General features: G+C 40.7%; 1 protein-coding gene across 7 annotated transcripts in view; it reads right to left on the bottom strand.

Moving 5' to 3' along the window:
- Znf346 (zinc finger protein 346) overlaps nucleotides 1-22,395 on the bottom strand; it is a 54,450-nt gene that overhangs the window by 12,489 nt on the left and 19,566 nt on the right. For 2 of the 7 annotated variants that reach the window (XM_048792067.1, XM_015488523.2), the window contains exons 2-5: nucleotides 21,571-21,674; nucleotides 20,697-20,789; nucleotides 18,847-18,991; nucleotides 14,637-14,870 (exon numbers count right to left, since the gene is read on the bottom strand). In XM_048792067.1, the coding sequence (XP_048648024.1) occupies nucleotides 14,637-14,870; nucleotides 18,847-18,991; nucleotides 20,697-20,789; nucleotides 21,571-21,674 (576 nt within the window). Of the gene's footprint in view, nucleotides 1-1,599; nucleotides 1,679-7,558; nucleotides 7,592-14,636; nucleotides 14,871-18,846; nucleotides 18,992-20,696; nucleotides 20,790-21,570; nucleotides 21,675-22,395 lie in introns of all 7 variants that reach the window. The other 5 variants (XR_007343434.1, XR_007343435.1, XM_015488525.2 and 2 more) reach the window with 5 other exon arrangements.

The following is a 22,395-nucleotide window of genomic DNA, read 5'->3' as shown; positions in this document are numbered from 1 at the left end:
AAAAAAAAAAAAAAAAAAAAGGCTGGGGATGTGGCTCAGTGGTTAAGCACCAATGGGTTCAATCTCTGATATCAAAAAACAGTTTTTTAAAAAGGAAAATTCCAAGTCAAAAAACAATTCAAGGAGCTGGGCTTGTAGCTCAGGGGTTGAGTGTTTGCCCCCCAAGTGTGAGGCACTGGGTTCAAGCCAACACCATAAAAAAATAAATAAGGAAAATAAAGATATTGTGTCCATCTATGACTAAAAAATATTGGAAAACAAAACAAAAAAACCAAAAGTCAGGCACAGTGGTGCACACCTATAATTCCAGCTACATAGGAGGCAGAGGCAGGAGGATCACAAGTTCAAGGCCAGCCTCAGCAACTTAGCAAGACCCTATATCAAAAAAATTAAAATAAGGGTTGGGGCTGGGGATGTCACTCAGTGGTAGAGCACTTGCCTAGCATGCATGAAGCTCTGGGTTCAATTTGCAGTACCACAAAAACCAACCAAACAAACAAAAAACAATTTAAGATCAAAACAAAAGGTTTTCCCAGAATAGTAGGAATTTTACACAATGAAATGTCTATTCTGCAGGTATAAATCAAACAATACAAATATAAAATCTATATCCTATCTACTCCAAAATATCCACACTGCACTGAACAAAGTGTCAATATCTTTAGAAAGGCCACAGTATAAACACTGATTATATTTATGTCTCCTAGACTGAGTTTTCAGACAATTTATAATCTTCTACCTCTTCAAATCTGAGTTCTTTTGAAAATCCATTATGCTGGAATGAATGTGCATAACATTCTTAAATCACTGTTATCTGGGCTGACTGCCACATGCATCTAGAGCTGATAATAAACAAATTAGTTTTAGACTCGAATTTATTTCATATAAGGGGGGAAGGAAAGGAAAAGGAGGGGGAAGAAGAGAAGGAATAGAAGAAACTTAGAAGGGAAAGAGAAAAAGAGGTTTTTCTAAATATTTTTCTCTGTGTATTTTAAAACTTGAAATAATCAGCATAGGACTGTAGTCTATGTAGGCCTAGCATACACAAGGCCCTGGGTTCAAAAGCAAAAAATAAAAACAAAATATCAAATGCATAAAATGAACATTCCATTCATGGAAAGTTTTTAATTTTAATAAGTTATTTCTGAGGTTAGAAGAGCTGCCTTTTGGTATGAACAACAACAACAACAAAACCCCCAAAAGCACCAAATTTAAGTTATAAAAATTAAAACTAGGCCTTTGCATAAGTCTAATATTCTTTACCTAGCAAGTCCTCTCTGGACTGGACACCAGGATATTTATAATCTTTATATTGTATGACTCTAGGAACCAGAGTCTATATTCTGCAAATTGGGGTCAATATTTTCTATTGAAAACATTGATACTATCAGGTGTGGTAGTGCACACCTGTAAACCCAGACACTTGGAAGGCTGCAGCAAGAGGAATTGCAAGTTTGAGGCCAGCCTTGGCACCTTAGAAAGACCCTATCTCAAAATAAAATAAAAGGACTGGGGATATAGCTCAGAGATAGAGGAGTTCCTAGGTTTAATTAAAAGTGCTGCTAAAAAAAGAAAACAAAACAAAAAAACCAATGTTACCTTTTTGTCACCAAAGATATAGAGTCCATTTTCAGTTTCCACACATTCATGAAGTAACTTTCTCAAGTTCTCTTAGTGCCTAAATATTCAGGGATAACAATTTCAATGAGGTCTCAAAAATAAGGCACAAAAATCTACATATTAGTAGTTATTTCTACAGAATCGTTAACTCTTCAGAAAGGTATATTTAACTATAAAGAAGCTAGTACACTTTTTAATTTATAAAGCCATTTTTTACCCAGACTCATAAATAAAATAAGTTAGTTTCATATGAAATGAAACTAGGTTTTTCTGTTCTGGGGAGAAAATTCTACTGTACAATAGTTATTCTAAAAATGTGTTAGTATGTTATAAAAGTTGCTAAAATCCATACTTTTTTTGGGGGGCATTGCTAGGGATCGATGTCAGGGTCTTCCCCCTCAGCCCATATTGATTTAAAAACAAATTGAGTTTTGGTACTGGAGATTAAACCTGGGGGCACTCTACCACTAAACTACATCCTTAGCCCCTTTTTAAATTTTTTACTTAGAGACAGTCTCAATAATGTGTCCGGCTGGCCTCAAACTTGTAGTCCTTCCTCAGCCTCCTAAATAGCTGTGATTACAGGTTTAGTATCACACCACCAGTCTACATTTTTATTTTTAATTGACACAGAGAATTGTACGTAATTATTGTGTATACTGTGACATTTCAACACACATATATAATGTGTAATGATGTGACCAGGGTAATTATCTATCATCTCAATTATCATTTCTTTTTATTTTGAAATATTTTATTAATTCTTGCTCATGATAGTTATTGAAGTACGGTATAGAATACCAAAAGTTATTCCTCCTATTCAACTCTACCAACTTTTGTTGTTGTTGATGATGTTTTGGTACTGTGGATTGAACTCAGGGGCGCTCAATCACTGAACCACATTCCCAACCCTTTTTTGTATTATATTTAAAGACAGGGTTTGCTGAGTTGCTTAGGGCCTTGCTAAATTGTGAGGCTGGCTTTGACCCATAATCCTCCTGCCTCAGCCTCCCAAGCCACTGGGATTACAGGTGTGCACCACTGCGCCCGACTGTTGTTTTTTCCTTTTAATTGTACTGGGGCTCAAACTCAGGGATGCTTAACCACTGAGCTACATTCGCAGTCCTCTTTTTTTTGTGTGTGGGGGATTGAACCCAGGAATGTTTAACCACTGAGCAATGTCCCCAGCCCTTTTTATTTATTTTTTTAAAATTATGAGGTAGGGTCTTGCTAAGTTGCTTAGAGCCTCTCCAAGTTGCTGAGCTGGCTTTGAACATGCAATCTTCCTGCCTTAGCCTCCTGAGCCACTGAGATTACAGGCATGCACCACTATGCCTGGCAATTTTTAAAATTAAGGTATTTCATGAATATTTTACCTATTTACTTTGTGGGACTGAACCCAGGGCCCCATGCATGCTAGACAGGCACTCTAACACTGAGCTACATCTTTAGCCTAGTTTTTAAAAATTTTGAAACAGGGTCTTAGTAAACTGTCCAGGCTGGCCTTGAGGTTGCAATCCTCCTACCTCAGCCCCCTGAATCACTGGAATTACAGATGTGAGCCACCATACTCAGTTTATACATTTTTTTTGATAATAGCCATTCTAACTGGGGTGAGATGACATATCACTGTGATTTCAATTTGCATTTCCTTGAAGATCTGTGATGTTGAGCATTTTCCCCAAATATTCATTTACCTACAATTTATATATCTCCCTCCTTTTTTCTTTGCAGTAGTAAGAATCAAACCCAGGGTCTTGAGCATGCTAGGCAAGCACTCTACCACTGAGCCACATCCCTAGTCCTTTATTTAGAGACAGGGTCTCACTGAGTTGCCTAGAGCTTCACTTTTGCTGAAGTTGGCTTTGAACTTGCGATCCTCCTGCCTCAGACTCCGGGATTACAGGTGCATCACTGTGCCTGGTCCTTAGTACATTATTAATGGTCCTATATTCCTATTTTTCCCCCAAGCATGAAGCTGGTCACTTTGTGAGCAAGAGTTTAGTGAGCTGAATACTTAGTAAGAGTACAAAATAAATAAAGATTATTTCCTTAAGGGAAATAATTGCTGGATTTCTTAGGTCTTCGCTAAATTGTGAGGCTGCCTTTGAACTCACAATCCTCCTGCCTCAGCCTCCTGAGCCACTGGGATTACAGGTGTGCACCACTGTGCCCGGCTATTGTTTGTTTTTTCCTTAAGGGAAATAATATTTATTTATTTTATTTTTGTGATGCTGGGGATGGAAACCAGAAGCATCTCCAGTCTTTATTTATTTTGAGACAGGTTTTTGCCAAATTGCTGAGAATCTTGCTAAATTGCCTAGGTTGTTCTCAAACTTGCTATCCTCCTTCCTGCCTCAGTCTCCCGAGTCACTGGGATTATACATATATGCCCCTGCACCTAGCTAGTTTTAGTAAATTTTTTTTTTTGGTATCAATATTTCCTACTTAATATAACCAAACCAGGGTAGGGAGGCAAAGCTTTAGTGCAGGGTTTAAATTCTGCTGACGTCAAGGCAAACTTTTCTCTTTCTGGTGTAATAAAGAAAGAATTTAGACAAGGGTTTTTTTTTTTTTTTTGGGTACTGGAGATTGAACTCAGGGGCACTCAACCACTGAGCCACATCCCCAGCCTTAATTTGTATTTTATTTAGAGACAGGTTCTCACTGAGTTGCTTAATGCCTTGTGGTTGCTGAGGCTGGCTTTGAACTTGTGATCATCCTGTCTCGGCCTCCTGAGCCACTGGGATTACAGGTGTGCACCACCAAACCCGGCCTAACAACTTTTTTTTTTTTAGAACATTGTCAAACTTTTGTTTCACCTTTAAATTTATTTTTAAATAGGCTCCCTTTGTTAAATTTTGAAAACTCAACTGCACAAGATAAAGCAGTCCCAACCTAACACACTCCATTAAAATGCTGCTTCTTCCCTGGTGCCATAGCTCGGAATTGAGAAATCCAATGTCTATGGAGCCAGGCACAATGGCACATACCTGCTATCCCAGCTACTTGGGTAGCTATGGCCATAGGACTACAAGTTTGAGGCCAGTTTGGGCAACTTAGTAAGAACCTGTCTCAAAATAAAAAATAAAAAGAGGGCTGAGGATGTAGCTCAGTGGTAGAGGTTCCTTGGGTTCAATCCCTAGTACCGCAAAAGGAAAAAACAAAACTGAACTAAACAAAACAAAGAAATTCAATTATCATGGGCTTTGGTATATCCTGTTTCCACCTCTGATATAAACATAATATGCCACTTGATGTGCCAAAAAGGAGAAGGCTTATTAATGTGTTAAAAAAAAAAAAACCACCTGACTTATGAGCAAGGTAGTTTCTCCATCTTGAAATTTATTTTCCCCCGAATGATCTCTATTTCTTGGCAGAAACCCAGAGTGTTTGAATAGTCAATTTGGTAAAGATGACCTTGGCAAAATAACCTAGTGCAGGTGTAAGTGTCAAAATTGTAATTTGCATGGTGATGCACGTCTGTAATCCCAGTGGCTCAGGAGACAAAGGCTGGAGGATTGTGAGTTCAAAGCCAGCCTTAGCAATAGTGAGGTGCTAAGTAACTATGTAACTCAATGAGACCTTGTCTTTAAATAAAATACTAAAAAGAGCTGGGGATGTGGCTCAGTGGTTGAGTGCCCCTGAGTTCAATCCCTGATACAAAAAGAAAAAAAAAAAAAGTATTTTCCCAACTCTTGAGTGAACTGTAAATTTCCTGGGGATGGAACCAGGGCCTCAAGGTTGCTAAGGCAAGTACTCTACCATTAAGCTATATGCCCAGGCCTATAAATCTTTTTTTTTTTTTTAATATTTATTTTTTAGTTATAGGTGGATATATATCTTTATTTATTTTTTTAAGGTGGTGCTGGGGATTGAACCCAATGCCTCATGCATGCTAAGCAAGCGCTCAACCTCTGAGTCACAACTCCAGCTGAACAGTAAATCTTAACAGTTTTAAGTGTCAGAAGCTTTCAGACTTATGCATGAGAAAAGACACGATATCTTGATTCTAGAGCAAGAATGAAATCATGGTTTAATAATATACACTTCTGCTGAGCATAATGGCACATATCTGTAATTCCAGTGGCCTGGGAGGTTGAAGAAGAGGATAACAAGTTCAAGCCCAGCCTTAGCAACTTAGGAAGGCCTCGTCTCAAAACAAAACTATCTATCTAAATAAATAAAAAGGGCTGGGGATGTGGCTCAGTAATTAAGCGTCCTTGGGTTCAATCCCCAGGACCAAAAAAATAATAGGGACAGGGATTAGAGCTCAGTGGTAAAATGCCCCTGGGTTCAATCCCTAGTACCAAAAACCAACAAAGATTCAAAAAAACAAAACAAGACAAAACAAAACAAAGACAATCAAAACCCCCCCAAAAACAAAAATCCAGAATATGGGCTTTAAAGCTTGCTGTCACCAGTGTAAGCCTTATCATAATATTGACAAATGTAATTGCAGCTGGCACCTATTTATCTTTAAGTCTGGGTGCATCTTTTTTTTTTTCAGTTTTTGGCAGACACAACATCTTTGTTTGTATGTGGTGCTGAGGATCGAACCTGGGCTGTACGCATGCCAGGCGAGCGCACTACCGCTTGAGCCACATCCCCAGCCCCTTGGTGCGTCTTTGATAAGTGGTTTGCCAGCATGACTTATTCTGTAAGCCTGTCACCCACAGGTGGCATTTGAACATGAAGCTGTCATAATCTATGGATGTGATGGGAGGTGTGAACATTTGGGAGCTGCTGTGATTGGCTTTCTTGGCTTCCTTCTCAGGATTATGCATCCTTTGCATGTGTTTCCATAGTTTGTCTTTTCTGGTTAAATTGCTTCCCACAGGGAGTACACAGGATGCATGTGGTTTAAACGCTGGAGCATATGGAGCTGCGGTTCACTGGGGTGACAGGAGGTCTTGTCACACTCTGTGTACTGGTAAATATTTTCTCAGTGGAAGCAGTGCGTCTGCTTTTTCATGTGGCTGAAATCTGAGAATTGTTTCTTATAAATTGGGCAGGTAAGGCAGCTATAATTGATATGAATGGTCACATGATCTTTTAACAAATCAAAGGGGTCAAAGGATTCTGGGCAAAAAAAATGCAAGAGCAAGTTTTCTCATCTGAATGGAACCTCATGTGGCTTTCCAAGAAAGCACTGGTGCTGAAGACTGTTATAGAGATCACAGGTCAATGGGCAATTCTCCCATCTATGGAAATGTCATTGTTGGTGATCCAGATTGACCTTTTCATGGACACTGGTTGAGGTTATCCTTTTCACTGATGGCTTTCCCACATTGCAAAGATTCAATAGGCTGGAAAGACTCCAAATAGACAAATGCTGAGAGGTCTGTTTTGGATACATTTGGCCTGTACATGTCACTAGCTGTTGCAGTGCTCTGGATGAGCACCATGCTATGCTCTCTTTGTACTGCGGCTACAGGTACAGGGTGTTTCTGACGTGTGTTCTAAAGAAGACTGGTTTCATATAGAAGCTGAGGCCTTGGGATAGTGTTTGGATAAACTTTAGAGGACACCCTGGATGTTGACCTGGGCTTTCTTCAGTTTCTTGCTCTGCTAAACACATCTAGTTTCTTGTCATGAGATGCCATTGCAACTCATCTCAGTTTATAAATCAGCAGTTCCATTCACAGCAGGACTAATTCTTTTCTTGCTTTCTTAGAACATTTTTTCCCCCTCAAAAATGTCATGAAGTTTTTTGATTCACAAACTCAGCATAGGATACAGCACACCAAGCCTTCAGTTTCTCCTTAGGTTCCAGAATTTCTTTTCTTTCCTTCACATTTTTTTTTTTTTTTTTTGGTGGGGCTGGAGATTGAACCCAAGACCTTGTGTATAATAAGCAACCTGTCTACCACTGAGTTACACCTTCATCCCCAGGCTCCATGCTCTTTGTCACTGTATAATTACATGGTGGCCTTACCTGTTCAACTATCAGGCTTGGCTCCAGGTGATTCTAGGATGAACAAACATCATCCATTACAAAGGTCCTCATCAAACAACTTGAATCATAAGTCTTCAACCAAATCCCTACCTTTTCCAACCCCTTTATCAAGAGGAACTTTTAGCCAGGTGTGGTAGTGCACACCCCATCCCAGTGGCTTGGGAGGCTGAGGCAGGATGATTTTGAGTTCAAAGCCAGTCTCAGCAATTTAGCAAGGCCCTAAGCAACTCAGCAAGACCCTGTCTCTAAATAAAAAATATTTTTAAAAGGGCTGGGGATGTGGATTAGTGGTTAAGCGCCCCTGGGTTCAATCCTTAGTACCAAAAAAAGAAAAAAGAAAAGGAAATTTTAGAGGATATTGCAATCTTTCTGCTTAGGCCCATTGACAAGGGGTCCTTCCACATGGTATGCTTAGGAATATGCCTTTTGGCGAGCACTCCCCCAAAGAACCTGTCTTTGTAGAGGACCATGGGAAGGAATCTGTCTTTGTAGAGGACTATGGGAAGATTTACCCTGGGTCAAGTGAACAAGAACTGGTTAGGGATTGGATACAAGGGAAAATGCACTGGGCTCACTGAAGAATATTTGTCATTACATGTCTTCACTATCTTCTTCTCTATGCTTGTCCTTTTTTTTTTGCCTCCTATCTGTAATGTTCTGCAGGGTTGCCAGAAGACTGGCAGCACCTGGTTATGCACCAATAATAAGGCCTAGTAGAATGTTAGATACAAGTTACCCGAGTCTTTAATCAGAGTCCACATGGCTTTCACAAGGTGCATATATACCAAAATGTGCTCCAGACCATCCATGAAGTGTAGGAGGCACTGTATGCCATGTATACCAGTTGCTGGGGTGGGTAAACCTGGTTATCAGTGTAAACATCTGAGCCACAGTTCCATTGTCTGAAACAAATTACACCTGGGCAGCATTCTGTTTGTGCTCTGCAGACCTTAATTACATGTATGAGATTTCAACTTTGAAGTCCATTTTTCCTGTACTCAACAGCTCAAAGTCTGGGGTACCAACGCAGCATGGGGAGGGAACAGTGACCTATCTACCACATGTTGTATTCATGACTGACAAAAAGTGTCTCTACAAAAAACATGACATTGGGAACAAGAAGATGGAATCAGTGGGTCCCAGATCTTTTCTCTCTAAGAGTGATGGAAATCAAACTTCCAACCTTGCTACCTCCCTGATTATGTTTTTTTCTTTTTCTTTTTTTTCTTTTTTGTGGTACTGGAGATTGAACCTAGGGGCACTCTACCACTGAGTTATATCCCTAACTCTTTTTGAGACAGGGTCATATTAAGTTGCTGAGGCTGACCTTGAACTTGTGATCCTCCTGCCTCAGCCTCCCCGAGTAGCTGAGATTACAGGCGTTTGCCAGCACACCTGTCCTCTGCTTAGGTTTTCAGAAAAGATCTGGGCTAATCTGTAAAGTACTCAGATGCCTCAAGCAAAATAACAAACCAAAAACCCAAAGCTAGTGATTCTAGGATTAAGTAATTTAGCCTCTGAAAAATGGAGGGGGAAGACAGAGATAAGGAGGCGGCCTTGGTCTGAGACAGAAGAGCAGAATGGACACAAATTAAAATAAGCAGCTAAACACTGCAATGACTCAGTCCTGCTAATGAACAAAAAAAAAGAAAGAAACACGAGTTGGGAGGACTATGGAAGGAGTCAGATTTGGAGTGAAGGAAGAAAGGTCTGCTGCAAGGGAATCTTGGGTCAGGCCAACTGGACATATGTTATACGTATTAATTGCAGGCCAAAAAGGAGGCCATCAAGAAGGGATGTTAGAGTCTGTAAACAAGTCAAAATAACACCTGGCATTTTGCCAGGGGAATGTTAGAGTTCGTAAACAAGTCTGGATGGTGCCTGGCAAAATGCCAGAGGGAGTGGTTTGAGAAGTAACAAAAGTGAGCCATTAAGGGTGGAGATTCCTGATTGGTTGACTGCTGTATCTAGTTTATGTTAATTAGATAAGCTGTGTGGAATGTATAAATATCTCTGTTGTCCTGCAATAAAAGGCTCCTACTCCTGCTGTATCAACGTACACAAGTTATTCGTCACCCCCCCGGTTATTTTGCTGCAGCCGGACTGCAGTAGATGGTGGCCGTACGGGGAACCCCGGGACACTCGGGGGTAAATGACGAAAAAAGCTGCCCATCCATAGATAGGACGGGAGCAAATCTGCTCGTCCCTAGGCAGATAGGGCAAAAGGAAAAATAATCATTTCAAGAAAATGGAGAAGATTAATACAGTATGTTTGTGTCTTGTTTTGTCTCAGTGTATTGTATTGTCTTTATGATGAAAATATGGAAGGGGTGAAAAGCAAATTACTAAGGGAAGAAAACACCCCAGTGAAACCAAGAATAATTAGGGCATGTGTTGATAAGAGCCCAGAAACTCTAGTCAGAAAGAAAAAGAAAGTTCAGAAGAAGGATTATCAGGAAAAAAGTTGCAACAAAAGACTATTACTGAATACTTTTCGTTACCGGAGGGTACATAAAGCGGAGAGGCAACTGCCTAATGTGCAAGCCGGTCACAGCGCAGCAAGGATTTTCCAAGAGGCGGCAGCGACTGGCCCTTCCCCGCCTCCTGGCCGGGGAGCTGGCTCTTCCACTGCCGCGAGCCCAAATCTAGACCTGACCTAAAGGCATAGTCTCACAGGCTCTTGCTCCCTGTGCCCAGTAGCAGTTTGAGTCCGGGACACTCCCCAAGGCCATCTGGGGCTGCCCAGGCACTACAGCCAGCAGAAGACTGGTGTCCCTGATGTTTGGTCATTTTCAATGCCAATAACTAAACTACAATGGTTCTCCCACACCTGGAAGCTAATGAGTAATGAGCACTATTAATGCTTTTTCAAATGCAAAAAAACCTTGAGATAATGTACTAAATTGTTCAGAAGGTTGTTTTCTTAGTAGAATGCTACAGGATTTTCTTTAGCCATCCGGAGTTCCTGCCTTCGTCCCAGTGCCGGTAAAGACCAAGGTGGAAGAATTTCCAGTGTTGCTGAAAACCGGACGAGACTTCGGCTGAGAAACAGACGAGACTTCGGATCAAGCTAGCTGCCTGCAGAACTTACCTGGACTGTGATTTAAGCTAGCTGCCTGCAGAACTTACCTGGACTGTGATTTACCTGGACTGTGAGTTAATCTATTGAGACACTGCTTTACCTGGACTGAGACAACAAACTGTAATCTACAACAAATTGTAACTCGGTATCTTTGCTAACAGTGTCATTGCTGGTATAATTTTTCCAAGGGCTTCTTGCATGGAGCCATCAATTGGCTTGGTATTGTGGCATTTTGTATCCTCCCTTTCTGTTTGTAGCAGGTTATTTATGGTGTTTCTGTAAAAACCACTATGGTCGTTATTTAAATTAAACAAAAGGGGGAAATGTTAGAGTCTGTAAACAAGTCAAAATAACACCTGGCATTTTGCCAGGGGAATGTTAGAGTTCGTAAACAAGTCTGGATGGTGCCTGGCAAAATGCCAGAGGGAGTGGTTTGAGAAGTAACAAAAGCGAGCCATTAAGTGTGGAGATTCCTTATTGGTTGACTGATGTATCTAGTTTATGCTAATTAGATAAGCTGTGTGGAATGTATAAATACTGCTCCTGTCCTGCAATAAACGGCTCCTACTCCTGCTGTATCAACGTACACAAGTTATTCGTCACCCCCCGGTTATTTTGCTGCAGCCGGACTGCGGCAGATGGTGGCCCGTTACGGGGAGCCCCGGGACACTCGGGGGTAAGTGACGAAAAAAAGCTGCCCGTCCATAGATAGGACGGGAGCAATCTGCTCGTCCCTAGGCAGATAGGGCGAGAGGAAAAATGGCCATTTCAAGAAAATGGAGAAGATTGATACAGTATGTTTGTGTCTTGTTTTGTCTCAGTGTATTGTATTGTCTTTGTGATGAAAATATGGAAGGGGTGAGAAGTAAATTACTAAGGGAAGAAGGCACCCCAGTGGAACCAAGAATAGTTAGGGCATGTGTTGATAAGAGCCCAGGAACTCTAGTCAGAAAGAAAAAGAAAGTTCAGAAGAAGAAGGATTATCAGGAAAAAAGTTGCAGCAAAAGGCTATTACTAAATACTTTTCGTTACCGGAGGGTGCGTGAAGCGGAGAGGCGGCTGCCGAGTGTGCAAGCCGGTCACAGCGCAGCAAGGATTTTCCAAGAGGCGGCAGCGACTGGCCCTTCCCCGCCTCCTGGCCGGGGAGCTGGCTCTTCCACTGCCGCGAGCCCAAATCTAGACCTGACCTGGAGGCACAGTCTCGCAGGCTCTTGCTCCCTGTGCCCAGTAGCAGTTTGAGTCCGGGACACTCCCCAGGGCCATCTGGGGCTGCCCAGGCACTACAGCCAGCAGAAGACGCTACTGGTGTCCCTGATGTTTGGTCATTTTCAATGCCAATAACTAAGCTACAATGGTTCTCCCACACCTGGAAGCTGATGAGTAATGAGCACTATTAATGCTTATTTCAAATGCAAAAAAACCTTGAGATAATGTACTAAATTGTTCAGAAGGTTGTTTTCTTAGTAGAATGCTACAGGATTTTCTTTAGCCATCCGGAGTTCCTGCCTTCGTCCCAGTGCCGGTAAAGACCAAGGTGGAAGAATTTCCAGTGTTGCTGAAAACCGGACGAGACTTCCGCTGAGAAACGGACGAGACTTCGGATCAAGCTAGTTGCCTGCAGAATTTACCTGGACTGTGATTTAAGCTAGCTGCCTGCAGAACTTACCTGGACTGTAATTTACCTGGACTGTGAGTTAATCTATTGAGACATTGCTTTATCTGGACTGAGACAACAAACTGTACTCTACAACAAATTGTAACTTGGTATCTTTGCTAACAGTGTCATTGCTGGTATAATTTTTCCAAGGGCTTCTTGCATGGAGCCATCAAGTGGCTTGGTATTGTGGCATTTTGTATCCTCCCTTTCTGTTTGTAGCAAGTTATTTATGGTGTTTCTGTAAAAACCACTATGGTCATTATTTAAATTAAACAAAAGGGGGAAATGTTAGAGTCTGTAAACAAGTCAAAATAACACCTGACATTTTGCCAGGGGAATGTTAGAGTTCGTAAACAAGTCTGGATGGTACCTGGCAAAATGCCAGAGGGAATGGTTTGAGAAGTAACAAAAGCAAGCCATTAAGTGTGGAGATTCCTTATTGGTTGACTGATGTATCTAGTTTATGCTAATTAGATAAGCTGTGTGGAATGTATAAATACTGCTCCTGTCCTGTAATAAACGGCTCCCACTCCTGCTATATCAATCTACACAAGTTGTTCGTCACCCTCCGGTTATTTTGCTGCAGCCAGACTGCCGCAAAGGGAGGCTCTGAGCTTCTTGGTTCTTAAATTTAAAGAATCCTTAGCATATGGGAATGACCCTGTATGAGGGAACAGTAAGTAAATACCAGATACCCCTTCCCTATCTTGAAGTAATTTATGCAGCAGGTACTGGATGAACAATCCCTGGCAGCCAGATAAAGGACCTGGCCCATAGTTTTCTCCCCCTGCTTCCTGATCATTGCTTTGCACCTGTTTCATTCATGTCAGCAAGGCTCAGGAACGGCCTATATGTATGGCTGCCTTTGGTGTTTGGACGGTTGTTAAAGAAGCATGATCCCTCCCACCTTGTGCCCATATGTGATCTGGAACATCTATGGCACTGGGTTGTTCACCCTCCCTATGATTACGGGAAGAGAACAGATGATTCTAAGCAGCAAGTTCTCTGAAGCCCAGCTGTTCCACATCTAGATACTGAGAAGGTCTCAAGTGTTGACTTGTACCTCCATGGCTTGCCAAAGTTTGCCAGGTCAACATGAGAATACTTTATCTTCTACCTCTTCCACTTAGATTTTTCCCTCCTAGCATTCACCTACCCTGAGGGAACAATGAGGACCAACACCAATGGTCATGTAGGCTCTACTACTACTCTTCAATAAGCGAACACAGTAGGCACTCAACAATATTTCCTGACTCAATGAAAGAGACAATAACATTTCCTTAATACACATACACATACACACACACACACATTTATTATAGGCTGTGAGTAGTTACTATAATGGGAGGGACCCCCTAATTGTTTATGAATTCCCACTCTAGTGATATTAATTAAAATCTTTTTTTTGGTGGAGGGAGGGATGGTGGTACTGGGGACTGAACCCAGGGGCCCTTAACCACTGAGCAACATCACCAGCATTATTTGTATTTTGAGACAGGGTCTTGCTAAGTTGCTGAAGCTGGCTTTTAACTTGTGATCCTCCCACCTCAGCTACCCAAGCAGCTGAGATTACAGGCTTGATTGAAACCTTGAGGTTAAGGAAGTAGAAAATATTCTCTGAGCCAGAACGGTCTCCTTAACTACACTATCCCAAGGATATTTTTGACAGGCCCCTGCTCCTAGGAAAGCAGTATGATGAGGACACTCAAAATCCAGCAGCACAGGCTACTGAGACCTACATATGTGGACGACACTTGGGGAGTTTTTTGTTTTTCAGTACTGAAGATTGATTGCAGGGCCTTATACACAGTAGTCAATTTTTGAGATATAGCTCAAAACTTGCAAGAGAGTTTAAATCAGAGGTTATAAACAGGTGGCCCTTGGCTCAAATCTGGTTTGCACACTGGGTTTTACTCACACAGGGTTTAAAATTTTTTAAATTTAGTCCCACATTTAAAACTCAGAGAAATTTGGGCAGGGGACATAGCTCAGTGATAGAACACTTGCCTAGTATGTGCAAGGTCCTGGATTTGATCACCAGCACTAAAAAATAAAAAAATTAAGAGAAATTCCTATAAAAATCTGGCTTTCCAGAGTTTTCTGAAAAACCGAATAGTCTAGAGCTGACTAGCAGAGGCATGCACTTTTCAGCTGACCATATCCCTTTCTCACTTGCGCTCATTTAAATTTCCAGCCTGACTTCCACAGGCATCTAAGTTTGCAAATCTTACTTTAGAAAACATAAGGAGTAGAAGCACAGACCTGGCCCCAATGGTCAAGACTTGATCCAGCTCTGAATGGGAGCTGGGCCCTCTCACCTGATAAGTCAGTGACAGCAGGGTCCGCTAGCCGCCCATAGTGCGCCATGAGTTTGAGCTTGGTCTCCTGTTTCCTGTGTTTCTTGCCCACATAATGTTGTTGAGCCATGGCGGGGTCGTTGAAAGTCGCATGACAAAGGCTGCAGAACTTGTCTGGGTCTATCATCTCTCTATTCTGGTGCAAGGCTAAGGTGGAGGCCACAAGGAAAGGATTTGTAAGGCGTTTCGACAGAGCTGCGGTGAAAGAGTTCAAACAGAAACAATGAAAAAACCCAGAAAGTGCCAAGCTTTCGAATATGCTGAAGAGAAAGAAAGGCAGTGTCACTATTTAATCATACTGGCAGATGTGGCACTGCCTATGTGAATCACACAATGAACACCTTCTCTAATTGGGAAAACTGGGAAGATCTGGGATAGCCCAGAAGCAGTTAATTTGTTCAGCAGCTTCAACTTTAGGCATTCAAGTCCTGATTTTCTCATACCATGAAGAGACTCTGAACTTCTGCCATCAAGTTGCTTAATTATTACAAACTAGAGGTGCATACTGCAATCTTTTCGTCCCTCAGAATTTCCTGGACTTTCTAGCAAGTGGGTATGAAGTTTGGGTATTTTATTTGCATCTTCACAATATCCCAGTTAGGGGCTGGGGTTGTGGCTCAGTGGTAGAGTGCTCACCTAGCATGTGTGAGGCATGGGTTCTACCCTCAGCACCACATAAAAAAGTAAATAAACAAAATAAAGGTATTGTGTCCATCTACAACTAAAAAAAAAAAAAAAAAAAAGTATCCCAGTTACAGAGCTGGGACCACTGCACTGATGTAGACATTGAGGTTCTGAGCTCATACGAGGTCAGGAAACCACACTAGTGATGCCTTTTAGGCTACACTGCTTTCTAGGCTGAGTGAGGGAGAGAAGACAGTGAACATCAGGTTACACATTTTGTACATATTTTTTTCCCTTTGTTCTTCAGAACCACCCTAATGATGTTTGTATTATTTTGCCAAATTACAGAGAAAAACTGAGGCTCAGGTAAAGTGGCTTGCCTAAGATCACTAAGCTAGTGAGTGAACCCAGGTCGGTGTGACCTTAGAGCCCAAGCTCTCTTTGCCACGCCCAGCTGCCAGAGTGTGGCAAGAAGGCTACAACTGATGCTTTCCCTGACTGTGCTGGGGTGTGATTCAGTGAAGCAGAGGCTGGTATGGGCATAGTATGAGCTTCCTGTGAGTCAGCATGGGTCCTGATGTTGACTGCAGGCTGTGCTAATGCCTTATAAAGTGGATACCATGACTCGCTAATAAGTACTGATGGGGAACAATGTTAACCTAGCAACCACTGCTATAAAAATGTGGATCCCAGAACCACCATCAGTGGTAGAGAAGGGATAGAGCACAGCAGCACTCACAGGTAGATGAGATGGCTCAGATGCTATTCTGTCCCTGTACCACTTCAACTGGGGCCATTTTGGAGTTTTTCTCAAGCCATAAGAAATTTGCTGGCTATTCCCACAATAGTTTTCCAGTATAAGGAATCTCAATCTCTCTGGCCATTGATTTTTGTTTCAGCAAGCCATGGAAAAAGTAAACTACGTGTTGTAGAATATAAGAAAATATTGTTTGTGGTGATGAATGGGAGAAAAAGGCAGGTTATAAAGCAATTTGTTTCTTGTGTCCTCAATTTTCTAAAACAGCAAAAACCATAGGTAAGTGACTGTATGAAAACAAAGTCAAAAAGTATTTTTCCATATTTTACAATTCTTCTACAATGAATGTAGATTTTTTGACATCAGAAAAGAGATAATAATGGTCATTAAGAGATAAAGGTCATTGAACTGGAGGCAGTGCTGGAAGCCTATAATTCCAGCTAATCAGGAGGCTGACAAAGGAGGAATGTAAGTTTGAGGCCACCCTGGGCAACTTAGTGAGACCTTGTCTCAAAATAAAAAATAAAAAGTGCTGGGGATATAGCTTAGTAGTAGAATGCTTGCCTAGCATGTGCAAGGGACATATGGAAAGAATATTCTACAGGGATGTCCACTGTAGTGTTAGTTATAATACCAGGAAAACGGAAGAAGAAAACTCAAATGTTTAACATTAGGGGAATGGTTAAATGTGGTTATAATGTAGTCACTCTAAATGTTTACAAAAAAAGTTTTTAATTACACAGGGAAATATAAATGTTATATTAAATTAAAAATATAAATGAGAAATATACATACAATATGGTCATGTCACTATTAAAAATAACTGCCATCTATCTACATATACTGGCATTTTGAAATGTCATCCACATATTAAGAGTAGTTCTCTTGGTGGTAGGATTTTGGTGTTATTTTATTTTTTGTACTTTTACACTGTTTGAATTGGAATTATTCATAATGAGTGTGTGTCGTTTTTTAAAAAAACAAAGTTTTTAAGGTATTCTATGTTTATATGCGCCTATATATGCAATTAACCTAAATATACACATAGCAAATATACAAACAGATAAACACACATAAACACATACATAACAAAAAAAGTTTTTAGGAGAAACAGTACTCCAAAATGTTAACAGTGGTTATTGCTCAAGGGTAAAATTATGATAATTTTTCTATTTATCTATATTTTCCATGTTTTTTACAACATGCATATATTACTTATACATTACAAAAATGTTTAATTTCAAGAAGTTATAAACATGTACATGATTACATGGAAAAGTGCTTAAATTACAAAAATCGAATGAAAAGTGAAAACAATACAAGTGATTCATGGACTATGATGACAACTTTGTAAAAACATTATCTTCAAGTGACAAAGGCTAAAAGTAAATATGGAAAATAGACTCTTTAGTGTGGAAGTTTTGGGATAAGATTTGTTCCTGAGAATTTTCCCATTTGTGGAAAGATAAACATGGCTTGATAAAGTTCAGTTCTTAAGCTACTATCCTTTGGCCTAATGCTTAAACATTGTGGCATCATGATTTGTACCAATACTGGTTTTAAGCAAAAGTAATCAGTACAAGTCAATGATTAATTAATCGTAAGCAAGGCCAATGGCATGTTCCCAGTGGTGGATACTGGATCAACTATTGCATTTTATGAGGGAATTCTACCCACTGGGTATTTTAATGGTGACAACAATGATCATTTACTGAGCATCTATTATGTCCTAGGTTTTTAACATACATTATTTTAACCTCACATCTATGAAGTAGACAGCATTAACATTTTACAGGTGAGGAAACTCAGACACAAAGAAGTTATACAAATGATAAACAGCAGCACCAGGTTTTAAACCTGGGTATCTATGACTTCAAAGGCCATATTTCATTGTTTCATACATTGAGTAACTAGATTTAGGTGTGATAAGAAGTTATGATTATGAGTGCGTTTTCACCCTATCTTCAAAACTTCCAAATATTATTGTCTTGTTTTCATAACACAGTAAAACAAATAGTACAAATAGTGTAGCCTACTTTGTGGCACAAAATACAGAAGCAAAAATTCACAAGAAAAAAATGAAACAAAGATCAAAGAACTTTCCCTCTTAACTAACTGCAGTTAGCAGAGGTTAAAAACTCCAGCAAACCAGAAGTTAATGAGATGAAAGCAAGGGGTGAGCTCCAGTGGTGACAAGATAAAAGAGGCTATTTTAGAAGTCACTGCACTGGGAACAAATCCATGGCAGCTGCAAACAGCTTGCTGGGCAGTAGTGTTGGCACTGAAGTATTCTGCTTTGAAAGGCAAGTCCTTGTGTAGAGAACAGGCAGCTTTTGAGGATTAAAGTGAGTAGGGCAAAACCTGAGCATGAGAAAAGGACACGGACTTAGCTTTCAACTTGGAACAAGGTAATAAGAGCAAGTGGATAGTGGGAGGGAAAAAACTAAGTGAGAAAAGCAGGAGACAGAACACTCTCACAGTGTGTGTGTGTGTAAGTGTGTCTTGGAGAACTTTGGCATTTCTGAGTTGCAGTTTTTGGTCAGGACAAAAGTCCAGGCTAAGAATTTTCTACTGAGGAAACACTGGTGGAACCAAAGAAAGGGAGGTTAGGTGAGCATAACTCTGAGGCTGCATTTCAATGAAGTGGGAGTCTACTTTTTATATTTATAAGAGCTCTCAAAAGCTGTTCAACCTCTCTGTGGTCCCAGTGAACATTTCTGGGAGCACCTGGCAATAATGCCCTAAGGACAGGAAGGGTCCCAATATAGCACTACTCAGGAAAACCAGTACCTTCCACCTTAGTGGATTGCTGCTTCAGCTTTAAGTTCTTTGCGTGGGTCTTCCCCAGGTAGTGCGACTGGGCCACAACAGGGGAGGAAAAGGTCATGTTACAGATGGGGCAGCACTGGTTCTTGTCTTTGCTTCTGCTGCTCTTCTGGTTGAGAGAAAGAACACAGGTCTGATCATGCCACTGTCCGGCCAGAAAATCTTCAGTGGTTCCCCAGTGCCCATAGTACACTGGGCATTTAAGACCCCCTTCACTTATTAACCCCCAAACTGCCTTTTTGGATTTTGTTCCACCTATTTTGTCCCAGTCTCTACTCATCATACCCCACTTTATTCTCTATTGCTTATTTTGCTTGAACTATTCCCATTGTCTAGAATGTTCTTCCTTTCTTTCCTGCCTGATGTCTTGTCTGCTTAGCCTTTGAGGCCTACTTGAAATAGCTGCTTTTCATTTTAGGAGACTTTTACTCAAGAAAATAATTGAGCATATAATTATCAAGCCCCTTCATGTCTGCATTCCAGGAAGAATCTTACTCCTCCTCTGTAATGCCAGAGAGCTAAGTAGACCTCTGTAATATGGCTTGCTAACACCCTAAACTCACAGTGTCACAGCTTAGAAGACTTTTCTGTGAACTCAAGTGCAAAATTCAGGAGTGGACTATTTGACTCACATTTTATTTCCTATTCCTTGAACCCTGCTGGAGTCTGGCACACAGTAGATGCTCAGAGTTCTCTGAATAAGCACATCATTGGATTTTACTTTTTGATCATGGTTAGGCTGGGAAACATATTTTAAACCTATATTAAGGTGTCCCAATCTAAGCAAGTCTGATCTCTAAACAAGGTATTCATTTAGCATTTCTGAACCTTGGCACTGTTGATATTTTGGGCTCAGTAACTTTTGTTGGGGATAGGTGCTGTAATCTCACTTGAATTACTCAGCCACCCCAAGAGTTGAAGAAACTTAAGTACAACAAGGTGAAGTTACTTGCCCAGTCACAGAGTTCATCCTATCTTCTTCAATTTTAAATCATAAGAAAGCCCATGAGGGGAGACATTCAGGGACTTTCCAAAAGGGACAAGCAAGGTCCTTCAAACCACTGGCCACTAAAATAGAAGGTAGCAGTTTTAAAATAAACTTTTATTTATAGATCATCAACTAGCAACTGGAATTTCTGCTCACAATGCCTTAAGACATAGGAATCATCTCTATGAGTGAAGTTCAGAGAGAAGTGCTCGCCCAAAGTTGTCCACCCAGGAAACTGCAGTGCCTGGTTCACTGACTTCTCATTGCATGTGTACAGCTTGCCACAGAACAGAAATAAGGTATTCCTAAGGGAGAGGGGTTATTTCAACATAATTCTCACAGTAATTCTGACCCCCAAATTAAATGCAATTACCAATTAATGAGAGCAGGCATTTGTTTTACTTACTTACTCAAAACATTCTAAACTCAGTTCTTTTTTACAGCTCTCAAGCAAGTAAGCAGCTTTCTTCCCTCTACTTTCTCTTGGATAGTTTCTTGTCCTGCTCTAAGAAATTGTTGGGTAGCATGAATAATAATAGTTCTATTTACTAAGTCCTTACTACATGCCAGGTTCTGTGTTGGGTGCTTTTTATAAACCTTGTCTTGCTTTAGTTAAGGAAAATCCTGTAGATATATAGGATGTTATCCATTTTCATAGAGAAAGAAATCGAGGCTCAGAGAAGTAATAAAACCTGTCTAAGTCACAAAATAGGAGCAGGATTTGTAGCCGAGTTAGACTGACTCAAAGTCCAGGCTCTTTCACCACACCAACCTGTGTGCTGGCTTCATCAGGAAGTGAGAGGTCTCAACATGGCAGCTGTATTACCTGATCTGAGTCTAGTCTCTTCATTTCCCCCTTTAATGTCTCCAATCCATGGATTGCTAGGTATCTCTTCACTTTGTTGGCATGTTTTTTGCTCTGCAAGAACCCAGGAAAAAGATCAAAGATAGCCAACTGCCATTTCATATTGAAGGCATTAAAGACTAGATTTTCATCTGATTCATCTTCACAAAAACTTTTGAGATGCAGAGTGTGGGGGAAGAAACTTAGTTTAACGAGTCCCCACTCTGTGAGAGGCACTTTACATGCTATCAAATTTAATTTTCTGGGGCTAGGGCTGTGGTTCAGTGGTAGCGCACTTGCCTGGCATGTGTGAGGCACTAGGTTCAGTTCTCAGTACTGCACATAAATAAATAAAATAAAGGCCCATTGGGGCTGGGGATATAGCTCAGTCAGTAGAGTGCTTGCCTTGCATGCACAAGGTTCTGGGTTCAATCCCCAGCAACACCCAAAAAATAAAATAAAATAAAGGTCTATCAACAACTAACTAAATAAATAAAAATTTAGTTTTCACAATAATCAATGAGAAAATTATCATCTCCTCATGCATGAAGAAACTGAGGCTAAAGATGGTGAAATTTCTTGCCCAAGATGAGTAGCAGAGCTAAAATTCGAACTCATAGTTTCTGCTTTCTACTCTACTAAGTTGAAAGGGAAGACACACTATAATGATCCTGATTTGAATGGGAGAGATGAGACTCAGAGAAATCACCTCAATCTACAGGTCACAAGCCAACATGCATGAACATAAAGCCTGAGCGCTAAGAATTACATTTCACGGTGCACGCCAGGGAGAAGTGAGGGTTTGGCACTGGATCAAAGAAGTGAAGTAGTGCTAAAGGTTCAATGGAAAAGGTACCTGGTAATGTGCCAGCTTCTGGGATTCAGAAATCAGCAAGGCGCAGCAAACTTTACACTGGGTATTAGTGAAGAGGCATTGGTTTTTCTGGATCATGTGTTCCACTACAGAGGGGAAAAGAAAAAATCTGAGTTGACAAATATGACCGCAATAGCACTGTCAAAAAAAAAAAAAAAAAAAANACCGCTGAGCCACAATCCCAGCCCCTACTAAGTAACTTTTTTTAAAAAAAATATTTTTTAGTTGTAGATGAACACAACACCCACCCACCTTCCTTCCTTCCTTCTTTCCCTCCCTCCCTCCTTCCTTCATTTATTTATTTTTGTGGTGCTGAGGATTGAACCCAGTGGTTTGCACATGCTAGGTAAGCGCTCTACCATTGAGCCACAACCCCAGCCCCCTTAGTAACTTCTCTTTAAAATGAATCTTTAGGACTGGGGTTGTGGTTCAGTGGCAAGCGCTCGCCTCACACATGTGAGGCACTGGGTTCAATCCTCAGCACTACATAAAAATAAATAAACAAAATAAGTGTATTGTGTCCATGTGTAACTAAAAAAAAAAGTTTTTTTTAAAAAAGGAATCTTTATAGCTAGGCATGGTGGTACTTGCCTGTAATCCTAGCAACTCAGGAGTCTGAGGCAAGAGGATTCAAAAGCTTGAGGCTAGCTTTAGCAGTTGAGACCCTGTCTTTTTTTTTTTTAATATTTATTTGTTAGGTGTAGCTGGACACAATACCTTTATTTTTTTATTTTTATGTGGTGCTTAGGATCGAACCCAGGGCCTTGCACATGCTAGGAAAGCACTCTACCACTGAGCCACAATCCC

Source organism: Marmota marmota, unplaced genomic scaffold, assembly GCF_001458135.2.
Source record: "Marmota marmota marmota unplaced genomic scaffold, marMar, whole genome shotgun sequence".
Taxonomy (NCBI): domain Eukaryota; kingdom Metazoa; phylum Chordata; class Mammalia; order Rodentia; family Sciuridae; genus Marmota; species Marmota marmota.
This window is presented reverse-complemented; position numbering and strand designations above follow the sequence as displayed.